Source organism: Hetaerina americana, unplaced genomic scaffold (genome assembly GCF_022747635.1).
Source record: "Hetaerina americana unplaced genomic scaffold, ioHetAmer1.1.p SCAF_1, whole genome shotgun sequence".
Taxonomy (NCBI): Eukaryota; Metazoa; Arthropoda; class Insecta; order Odonata; family Calopterygidae; genus Hetaerina; species Hetaerina americana.
Window position 1 is genome coordinate 1,156,305 of NW_027286069.1, and position 11,340 is coordinate 1,167,644.

The 11,340-nt window shown below is 36.2% G+C and overlaps 2 protein-coding genes across 3 annotated transcripts; one reads left to right on the forward strand and one right to left on the reverse strand.

Annotated features, from left to right (window-relative positions):
• Nucleotides 1-104: 104 nt before the first annotated feature.
• On the forward strand, nt 105-1,960 carry mEFTu2 (mitochondrial translation elongation factor Tu 2). Its single transcript, XM_071597009.1, has one exon. It carries the CDS (start codon nt 383-385, stop codon nt 1,796-1,798), a length of 1,416 nt encoding a protein of 471 aa, XP_071453110.1. The 5' UTR covers nt 105-382; the 3' UTR covers nt 1,799-1,960.
• A 3,944-nt stretch (nt 1,961-5,904) lies between these two features.
• LOC139687386 (proline-rich protein PRCC) lies at nt 5,905-11,092 on the reverse strand. Of its 2 annotated transcripts, XM_071584527.1 has the most exons (6): nt 11,044-11,062; nt 10,273-10,914; nt 10,021-10,071; nt 9,414-9,875; nt 8,777-8,989; nt 5,905-6,186 (listed from the first exon to the last, which is right to left on the reverse strand). In XM_071584527.1, exons 2-6 carry the CDS (start codon nt 10,678-10,680, stop codon nt 6,100-6,102), a joined length of 1,221 nt encoding a protein of 406 aa, XP_071440628.1. In that variant the 5' UTR covers nt 10,681-10,914; nt 11,044-11,062; the 3' UTR covers nt 5,905-6,099. The 2 variants fall into 2 exon arrangements, with proteins under 2 accessions (XP_071440628.1, XP_071440624.1); XM_071584523.1 differs by having other exon boundaries at nt 10,273-11,092.
• Between the last annotated feature and the right edge of the window lie 248 nt (nt 11,093-11,340).

The window sequence follows — 11,340 nt, forward strand, 5'->3', positions numbered from 1 at the left end:
TACCATACGCGGAAGATTATTGCCTCTTTCCAAGCTTTCTCTCATCAAACACGGTTTTTTCCTGAAGTTTGTATTAATTATTTAAACAGGTAAGTTTTATTTTCTATGTATAATTTTAGAAAGATCAGTACATGTGTATTTCTCATATCAGCAAGTATGTATGAGAGAATCTTTACAAATGAAGTTTCATGAGCGTACCTGAAGTCGCCAAATTGAGAGTCAAGGGAAGAATTATATCATGATATATTCATGTTAAATTATAAATGCACCAAAAGAAGGAGATTGTCTTTGTTGGCGATTTGCAAGAAATCCACGTACTGTAATATTCAAGACGTTTGTTGGATAGTTTTCTTGGCCCTAAGAAAATAAAATGTTATGAAAGATGAAGTCATTGTTAATATTTTTTCGTGGTTTAATGTTCTTGAAAACGACTGTGACTGGATTGAGTTTTCGGACAATATCAAGAGAATATATTACTCATTCCTTCCTTGGGAAATGGCCACAGGGTAGTGCTTTAACCACTGCCAATGTAACCAGCCACCTTGGCTTCGGCCGGTTCGGCGATATTTGCCGTAAACATTATTCAGAAGGCTCTCATCACTGCAACGTTGGAACAATTGGACACATTGATCATGGCAAAACAACTTTAACTGCTGCCCTTACCAGGATTTCCGAAATGAATGGCTTCGCCAAGTTTGTTTCCTATGAAGAAATAGACAAAGCACCTGAGGAAAGATCCAGAGGAATAACCATCAACGCAACACATGTGGAGTACTCCACGAAGCTGAGGCATTATGCTCACACAGATTGTCCTGGGCATGCAGATTTTATTAAGAACATGATATCTGGAACTTCACAAATGGATGCTGCTGTATTAGTGGTCGCAGCAACGGATGGAGTTATGCCACAAACAAGAGAACACTTACTGCTAGCGAAACAGGTAGGAGTGGAAAAAATAATCGTATTCATAAACAAAGCAGACGTCGTCGACGAAGAAATTAAAGAACTTGTGGAAATAGAGATTCGTGAACTTCTATCTGACTTCGGTTTTGATGGAATTGAGACACCGGTTATAATCGGGTCTGCCCTGTTGGCTCTGAAGGGGGATACTTCGGAATTAGGAGAACAGTCAATTAAGAAATTATTGAATGTATTCGACAGTTATATCCCAAACCCTACAAGAGACTACACCTCCCCCTTCTTGTTGCCAGTTGATAACGCGTTTACAGTTCCTGGTAGGGGAACTGTGGTGACAGGTACTGTAGTCAAGGGAACACTCAGAAGAAACGACGATGCAGACTTACTTGGTTACGATAAAAATATTAAAACTACATTGGGAGATCTGCACGTGTTTAAAAAGTCTGTTGCCAAAGCCGTGGCTGGTGAGAATGTAGGTGCATTACTAAGGGGTGTCAGAGTGCAGTCTGTTCAGAAGGGTATGGTGTTATGTGCTAGTAACAGTGCTATCATTAGTAATTGTTTCCTTGCAAAGGTGTATTTTCTTTCGGCGTCTGAAGGCGGTCGAAAGAAACCAGTCACAAGTAAATATATACAGCAGCTTTTTAGCAAAACGTGGAATGTGGCTTGTCGCATTGATTTTATTGACGGAGTATCCATGGTCATGCCGGGTGAACATGCCACTGTTTCACTGACTCTAATGAAAAAAATGGTTTTTGACCCAGGGCAGTCATTTACTGTGCGAGAAAATAACCGTACTGTAGCGACTGGGATAGTAATTGAAGTCAAGCCAAGTGTGCGTATTCCGAAATCGAACCTAAGTAAAGTGATTCATGAATGAGGCATTGCATAGTTGCTAGTATATTTCTCCTGGAAGTTCGGGAAAATATAAATTTGATTCGTGTGCATATATTGAAATGATTGACCTTATATTTTCATTGATGTATAATGTCCGGAAAATGTACACAGTATGTGATAACATTGTTTATATTCTGTGTGTTAGTCAAGCTTTTGAATAAAAAATAATCTGAAAATGTTATTGTTACTTGGCAGTCACAATATGTCTTTAGTTTACCCTGTATGCTGACAGCAGAGGTTAAGTCACCATGCCACTGGGCTTGTCGTTTCTGTGAATTATTTATGCCAGCTATTCCTTGATCTCTTTTTTATCTCCTTAATGTAGACATGTCATATCTGCAGTGATGCAGAGCAGCCATACCTTAAACCTTTATTTTAGCGCCTCTTTTTTCATCACATCTAATCGCCGCACTTTACTTTCATGGAGCACACATCAATTCTGATCACTCAATTCAATTTGGATCACTGTCATTTTAATTCCTATAGGAAATGTAGCATAATATTCCTGTTCATAGTGTCATAAGCTTTCTCCAGATTTGACAATAAAAAAATTAGTCATCTTTTGCTCTTCTCTTCCCTAAAATGGGTTTATGGTGGGAAAACGTTGCAGGAACCTTCTTGAGTAATGAATTAATTGCGCATTTGTCTTCAATTTCTCATTTTTTCTGGGCTAAAATTGATTGAGGAATTTTACAAGGAAGGGCATAACAAATGATCAAGTAAGATTGGTAGGTACTTGCCCTTCCGTTTTTGTTGGATTCCTGAAGACTTTCCTCTGCTGCTTGAAAGAATCTCACTAGGAACAAAGTTATATCATCTCCCACCTCTTAAAGAGGGAAAATTGAACATAAAAATCTGCAAGGGCTATTGGAATAGATAAATTGAAGATGCCATTAATGTGAGCACCTCTGTGACATGAAATATATATTTTTAGTTAATCTTAGCATAGAAGAGTTCATTAAATTAAGGTAGAGTTAGACAATGGTTCTATTGCCCTCATTCAATGTTTCCTTCTGTCCTCTGGGAAGGGAAAGCTTGGTAGCTTCACATTGCTGTCTCTCTTAAAATTTTCAATCCCTACATTTAATAACAACCACCTTTCAGGAGTCCGTATTTAATGACACATGTAGGGCAGTAGACAAAGGAATGCCTGGTGAGTAACTTCCTATTATGTTAGCCTTACTTCAAATTATCTTACTTTTGTTTAGTCAGGATTTTTCATATTGATCCTACACCATCCCAAGCATAAACTAGAATTTCTTGGTTGTCTTAACTAGATCATTTAAGAGTATCACTTAATTGCCTCCCTTTTTCGGCCCTTCTACGTTAAGAAATTCCCTGAATTATCACTACCTATTTTTATTCTCTACATACTACCATTGGTTTTGCAATTCAATCCATTTTAGGTTTCTATGAAGAATCTAAATCTATCCCTAAAGTTTATTCCTTTCTTTTGCAATACGTACTCAAATTGTTCCCACTCGAGTATTTCAAACACTTAACTATAAATCACAGTTATCTCCCTGAAGGTTAGTTCAATAAGTGGGGGTCCACTTCACCTAGTAGCCAAGGACTAAGTCCAGCAGTGTGAGAAATTCACAGAAAGGTAGGTCAGTAGCCCAACGTTCTAACCACTGGAATGCCACATCCCCACCTTTATGTGTATCCTGATACCTTGAAGGTGTCTCAGTTGGTATTGGTAGTGACAAGAACACCTTGAGTAATTACAGGCCAATATCAATTATTCCTCAGTTTGGAAAAGTGTTTGAGTATGTCTATTGTCATAAGTTTATTAATTATCTTTAAAGCAAAAACCTTTTATCTGGTTATCAATTTGGGATTCCTAAGAGGGAGATCAACAATACTAGCTCTCTTTGATGAAGTTAGTTATACTATTAGAAATGAGATTAAATTAAAAAACAAAGTAATAGAAATCTACTTCGACTTAAGCAAAGTTTACGGTGCATGGCTTCTTAGGCCTCGTAAATAAATAAAAATGTAGGCCTTAATAAAATTATTTTTATTTCAAAACAAAAATCCAAGTGAATATGTAGGTAAGTACACATAATAATGTATATACTTGTACGTAAAGGGTGGGGTGCTTAAATCCAAACAATCGTGCGTTTCCTTGCTGGGTTAGCGAAACCTTCCCCAGACTTCTCCGAAGCATTATACTTACTTAGCCACAACATCAAAAACAGATGAGCTGGGGAACCAGAAGAATCAAACAATTTCAAAATATAATGCCCAGCACAAACATATTTGATAATATTGGCTCTTCGATTACACTCCATAAAAAATAAACAATATTTACAAGCCAACACAATATGCCACCTTATTGCTTTTTCGCTAGGATTCGTAAGTCAAAATGAGACATAGGCTTGTGTGCCCTTTTATTTGCAAAATAAATTAACATTCAGCAAACCAAGCATAAAAAAATAAGAGAATTAATGAAATAGAATTTTCTTGTTTGGTTTGCTTTACATCGCTTTGTTATCATCAGGTTTCAGCTGTTCTAGACACCTTCTGAGTTCTATGGAAGTGCCACCTGCTTGGTGAAAGTTTCAAACCTGAATTGAGTTAAGCTTCTGTAATTTAGAATTTTCTCAAGAAAATTACCCAAGGAGAAGATAATCGTATACAGCGATGTTTAAGCTAGAAGTCATCAATTTCACGAAAGAAAAAGGAAATCGCGAGGCTGCCAGGATTTATCCATTAATAAATCTTTTAAATCAAAGTTATATTCTAGTTGGGAAAAGTGGATGATGTCTGGTACAAAAGACTACACGGAATCGGGAAGGATTAAAAGAGTGCCTTATGAAGAAATAAGCCGGTGGATCCTGGAAAGTTGGTAGAGTGTCACAGTGACTTGTTTAAAAAAGGGATTTGAAAATGTTTATTGGGCAATATTTCAACCCCAGTGCTAGAAGATGAGGAAGAGTTACCTTCATAGAGTGAAGTCGGTGATGTGCCTGAAGAGATAATAAATGCACTTAATTCATTTAATTGTGATTCAGGTAACGAATTTCTTGGATTCAAGTGATCTACTTATCCTAGCATATATTTATATGTATGTATGCAATATGCATTACTTTAAATGAACCATAGAAATTATGATTTTTTTTCTCATGGAATAATGAGATGAAATAACTGCAGATCTGTATAAAAAAGAATGCAATTAGAAAGGCATGCATCTAATTGCAAGCTAATTTATTTTTGCAAGACCCTTCTTTAAATTATTGTATACATAGGTACGTAAATGTTTGGATTTTTCAATTTTCATTACATAACGCGCATTGTCTTTTTTCAATCATCTGAACATTTTTTTATGGATAATACACGCGTTATCAATAAGAAAATATGGTAATTGTAATGGTATATATATATTAATGTGCTTTTTTCATTTAGGAAAAAGGGCAATAATAGCCCATTAATAAACAAATATTAAAATACTCACTTTTTAGGATTGAAATCAATAACAATCCTCCATTCTGAATGACGACTCTTGACACCCTTTAACTTAAAACAAGCTGTGGAACCAGACCTTTGTAGGAAACAACAGGAAAGGAATTGGCTACTCTACCCAGATGTGTGCATTTCACAAGCCATTGATCTTTGTGTTATGCATAAGCATACCATTATCAAACCAGCTAGTAGATTACTGTAATTTTCATAAGCACTTAATAGTAGATTCATGCTCACATTACTGCAATTTTCACAAGCACATAGGTAACTCAATGATCTGAATACATATTATACATTTGCTCCTTGGAAACTGAGAAATTATGACACCGTTCACAAATTTCTAACCTTAACAAATTACAATATTCATTATTCCAAATGAATAAATAGTTAGCAATTGCCATTTTAAAAAAATGCTTTTGACATGGCACCATCACCAGAATGACCACCTCACTAAAATAAGATAATTTTGGCTTTGGCAACCAGAGCTAATGGCTGTGGGATGCCTGGTTTGCTAACAAACGCACTCCTTTTTTGGTTACAGCATTGTTGTCCCACATGACACTATCAATCGCACCAACAGAAATAATTAAACAAATATATGGAAAAATACAAAGCAGGCATCAATCAGTGATGAATTCATTTTAATGCCTTTCTTATATTACACCTTAAAATGTTTATATAATACACGGTACTTTCCTTCATTTCCACCAATTTAACTTTGACACAAACCTTTTTACATTACTTAAGAATAATTTTAACAAAATATTCCAATATTTTACTGCCATAATACTCTAAAAGTTAATTCACCACAAATGTGTATTAAAATCCATACTTGGCTTGGGTTTGTTTACGTGACATTTTGTTTTGGGCCCACTGGTTCTTCAGCTCAAGTTCCCGCTCCTTTGCCTAAAAAGAAAAAAAATGAACTAATCACACTGAAATTGGGCTAGCACAAGGTTTAATTCTTAAAGAAGACTTTTTCACCAAGGGACTGAGAAGGATAATTAAAAAACGCAACACGGAAAAGATGTTAAGAGCCTAAAGGTGTCTTTAAAAATGCTACTTTTTTTGTCATTCCTCACTGACCACCAATGAGCAACATCCATTGTAAACAGGGGGCCACAAAAATTTCTATGCTTCCCCTGCGACAGATTTGTGTGCAACACAATTAACTATCAGATGTCTTCAAGTTCTTCGGTATTTTAATTATTTTTCAGGACTGGGCATACATAGATGTTGATCTTAAAACCTGCTATTATTCTAAAATAATACATGGCATGGATAACTGCACCATACAGTGCAAAGGGATTGCTTATATGGCTCCCATTAGAATGATCAGCATTTTCAATATTTAATATGACTATTGAGCAATGAAATAATTAAACTGACATTGTGCTGCACAAGATCAGCATGTAATTACCTAATTTCCCAAACTAATGTGGTTCAACACCAATCAAATTCATCACCAGTTGAATGAGGCCTAAGAAGCCATGCACCATTAGCAATTTTTCAGCAGGCAAAAGGAACCCCTACAGATGAGTTCTTGGCAGCCGTTTATGTCGGTCAGACCGGCATGAATATCAAGTTACGAGTCAAGGAACACGCTAGGTATCACAAGAATCAGAATAACAACTCTCTCTTCGCCAAGCATTTACTAGAATTCGACCACAGCAGTGACTTTGTCCCAGAGATATTACACACACTCCCAAAAGGATTAAAAATGGACGCTCTCGAGCAATTAGAGATTAGAAGGCACTTGGTGAACCCCAACACGACACTTTGTAACGAGCAATTGTTCCCATACCCCTCCCCACTCCTCTCCGAGAAATTATCCTGGAAATGGTCAAAACAATCCATCAACGCACCTGTGAGCCCCCACCCCTCTCAAATCCTTCCAACCCTACCCGCCCTCACTCTGTCCTGATGGTATATATGCTTGCTCTGTCTGTTTTGCAAATTTGTACCTGATGATGCCGCAAGTCGGTGAAACGCGTTGTACCGTATAATAAAATCAGTGGAAAAGTACGAGTCTTTCTTTTTAGTATGGATATTAAATACTTCCACGAAGTGAAGCCTGAAACAATAGAATATATGAATATAATATTTTATAATGTAAAATATCATCCCATATTTGTTGCATTGAATTTCCAATTCACTCAGCTAACTTTGCAACCCCTTTGCTGACTGACGAACTAAAGCTTGGCCATTCCCAAATCTCAATGATTTTTATGAATGCTGCACCGACTTTCATTTCTACTTCCCATTCTTCCCATGCCTCTTTAATCATTTCTCTCCCAGATATATGCTGAATAGCACAAGTGATAATGGATACCTTTCTCACCTCTCTTCCTAACATTGCCCACACTGAATCTCTGTCTGGCACTTGCACCTGAGCGGTCTGAGTCATGTACAGGTTGCTGATAAGCCACCTATCCCTCCAAAGACATCTATTCCTACTCCTATTTTGAGATAAATTCATCCAATTGAATGCCCTCTCAAAAGCTATGAAACAAAAAAATACATATATTCAATTGTTTCAGACTTCACTTCGTGGAAGTATTTAATATCCATACTAAAAAGAAAGAAAGACTCGTACTTTTCGTAAAAAAATGCATCATGATTGTACTATATGTTCCTATTGGCGATCTGATTACCATGGCATCAACGATAATCCCCCAGGTAATCCTTAGCCTCCATCCTCTAACCGAAGATCATAACAACAAATTTTGCTGGAAGTGAAATCAAACCTGTTATTCTGCAGTCCTTATATAATGCCTTCCCCTTTTTGGGATAGAAATTAACAGATCTAACAAAATCCTCCAGCCAAGTTCCTACCTAATAAATGCTATGAATTCACCCACTCAAACTCTTCCTTCTACATTTTTATAAACCCTTAAGTGATTCTGAGTGGTATTTTATCAACCCCCACCTCCTAATTTGATTTCAATTCCCTTAATGCTCATTCTATCTTGACATTAAGTGTGCCTGGACCGAAAGCTATTCCATTCAATATCATATTCTCTTTCTGTGTCTTAGCTTGCTGGCCTTGAATGTCTTTACCATATATTTTTTAATATTTTATTTTTCATTGGTACACTAACAGTTAAGGTAGGTTTCAGATGGACACTAGCACAGTAAAACAATAAATTTTTTTACCTCTCCTATCAAAACAAAATCAAGTGTTTGATAGGAAGATTAAAATTCAATAAAATGATAGACAGGAAAATTTTGCTTGCTATGGGTATACTTAATTATAAATAAGAAAAAACCTTCCTCCAACATAAAATGCTTGTGGTACCACCTGATTCCACTCCACAGTATGTATTTATCTACTAAAATGTAAATACTGCAATGCTATAGGGCAAACAGAACAGCCTTCACAGTATGTGGATAAGATTAAAAGGAATACTCTATACACATTAAGGCAATAGTAACGTTTTAGAAATAACTGTGGGAGGAGATAACAAATCTGATTTCATGATGACATATCAGTTACCTGGAAAGCAAGGTAAGTAATTTGATGCTTCCGGCGCTGTTGCGTAGTTGGACCATCCCTCTTACGATGACTGTGACTCCTTGTCTCTTGTTCCTCAGTGAACTGCTTGGTTAGCCATTCCTTTGGATCTGGCAAGTGTGTTTCACCACAAACATCAATTACTTGAGCATCAATTATCTCGTCACGCCCACGACGCCCACATAAGCGATGGATCTACAATATAAATTTATTAACTTAGTGTCATCTGCTAATTGTACATTAACATGCAACATAATCTTCAATAATGGTAAAAATAATTTCCTACAAATAAAGTTATCACAGAATCATCTGTAAAACCCAAATCTGATTTTCCTGTGATTTACAGTTACATAGTGAGTGTTGCAGCATAATAATTGCTCTCTCAGTGATTTATTAAAGATAATTTACTCTATTTTTAAAGGATTAAATGTTTAATAGCAAAACTTTCATTGATGAAATATTCTAGGACTGTTAAGTGAGCAATTCATTTATAAGATGAAATACTGTCGTGGGTAAACTTTGATAGTGAGTCAGTAATACAAAGAATGGGAGTATGACTAATTTAAAACAAATATTAATAAACACTCAATCATTGTTAAGCTGAATGGTTCACACTCACGGCATCATCATCCAACTGAAGGTCATTTTCCTCATTAGATGCTTCGGGCAGGGCAGTGGCATCTGCATGTTCTGCTGTTTTTTGTGGTGAAAGAACATGGATAGATGAAGATGGCAATGTTTCGCTATATGTTGATGAGGTACCAACTTCAGTCAATGGATTTTCAATTTGATTAATATTTAAAATTTCATTTGGAAAATCTGCAGTGGGATTCGGACACACCGTTTCTCGAGCCGAGCTGGAGAGAGAGAAGAAGTCAATTTGCTTTTCTTCTTCCCCAGACTCCTCGCCAGAGTCGGGATAGTTGATTAGTGCTTCGGCTTTATTTTTTTTATTTGCGTGCACAGGTACAGATGTTTTGGGAGGAGGCTTCGATACCACTCGTGGGATTAATTTTCGATTATTCTCTTTGACCACAAGATTCTTCGGGGCTGGCAAAAGGGCGAATAGACCAGAACCTTTCTGTAAATATAATTCCAATATTTGAACAGTCGAACCTTATCAAAGTTTATTCGTGCAACAAAAATTATCATTTAAAGCAGACGTGTTTAATAAGTGCACGTTACTACGACACCTATTTACTAGCTAAAAGCTTCAGCACACTCACCGAGGAAGGCTTCAGCTTCTTGGGTTTTGATTCTTCGTCGTCTTCAATAAACTATGAATAACAAACAAACATTACAGAACTACAAAGCTAGATAGATAAAGGTAAAACTTGTAGGAGCAAGATAAACCTACAGTAGAAGAAGTGGTAAGGTCGCCGTTTGTCAAAACAAACTGGACCGACAACATTTGCACCAAAGTATACTATAAATAAACATTACAAGGTTTGATCATACTTGTCACAACTACAACTTACTTCTGACAATGACGGCAGCGTAATTTTAACTGTCCTCTTCGCAGGATTGCTTGAAGGAATTGTTGGTAAGTTTCGACTTTTTATTGACTCGCCACTTTTGTTTCCACTCGTAGAAACTAACCCAGAAGTTTTAGGCGACGGAAAAGATGAAAACATAAGTCTTTTAGTTATGTCTTCTTCATACAATGATGAAGTATTTTTTATGGGTTTAGGGAGGGCACTAGAAAAATTAGGACTGTCAGTTTCTTCAGAATCAACTTTTCTGTCCGATTGCTGCGAATCAGAAACATTTTTAAGCACACTTTCTGTTTTAGCGCAAGATTTTGATTGAGATAACTTTGTGTCTTTATTTTCTACCTCTTCCTCATCGGAGGATATATCACTGTTATCGTAAGCTACTAACGACATTCTGGGAAGGATACAAACAACCTAAATTTTTAACTGAGCCCTTAATTAAGTACTCTGATGAGTGGTCGAACACACTGTAAATAAACAGCTTCAACACTTCCCTATATTAGTAGCACATCAGTTAACTTCGTCGGTTCCACGAAACACAATGAATTTTTGTAATCCACATCACAGGATACTCATGTTATGTTTGTGTCATTAGGTGGTGCATAATTTTGAATAATTTTGGGCCTTCTGAAAATAATTTTTGAAATTATATCCATAAAAAAGAAATTATTTAACAAATAATGAAATAAAATTTTACTCTTCTCCGTTTAAAATAGATTCTTCGTCAATATCTATTCGAGAGGAAAGACTTTTAACCTGCTGTTCTGACTCAAAATGTTAACAAATTGACATACATATCGTACTTTTCTGTTTTCACGACGGTTTAACCATCGATTCATACAATCGAATCATGCATGCTTCGACTGTACTGGAAAATGCGCATTGTTTAAAAAGTACTCGATGAAGAACCGTAAGTTGAATTTAATATGTAATTAGAATGCACTAAATGTAATATATATAATACTTACCATTTCTACCAAGAAAAACGTGGTGAAAATGGGGAAGTTGTAGGAAAGAAAATCGTGGGATACACAGACAAACCTATATATATAA

Coding starts and splice junctions, on each gene's coding strand:
- mEFTu2 (XM_071597009.1), top strand. CDS start 383: ATGAAGTCATTGTTAATATTTTTTCGTGGTTTAATGTTCTTGAAAACG.
- LOC139687386 (XM_071584523.1), bottom strand. CDS start 10,680: ATGTCGTTAGTAGCTTACGATAACAGTGATATATCCTCCGATGAGGAA. Junction 9,876..10,020: donor AGAAGCTGAAGCCTTCCTCG/GTGAGTGTGCTG, acceptor TTATATTTACAG/AAAGGTTCTGGTCTATTCGC. Junction 8,990..9,413: donor TTCAGTTGGATGATGATGCC/GTGAGTGTGAAC, acceptor TTTATATTGTAG/ATCCATCGCTTATGTGGGCG.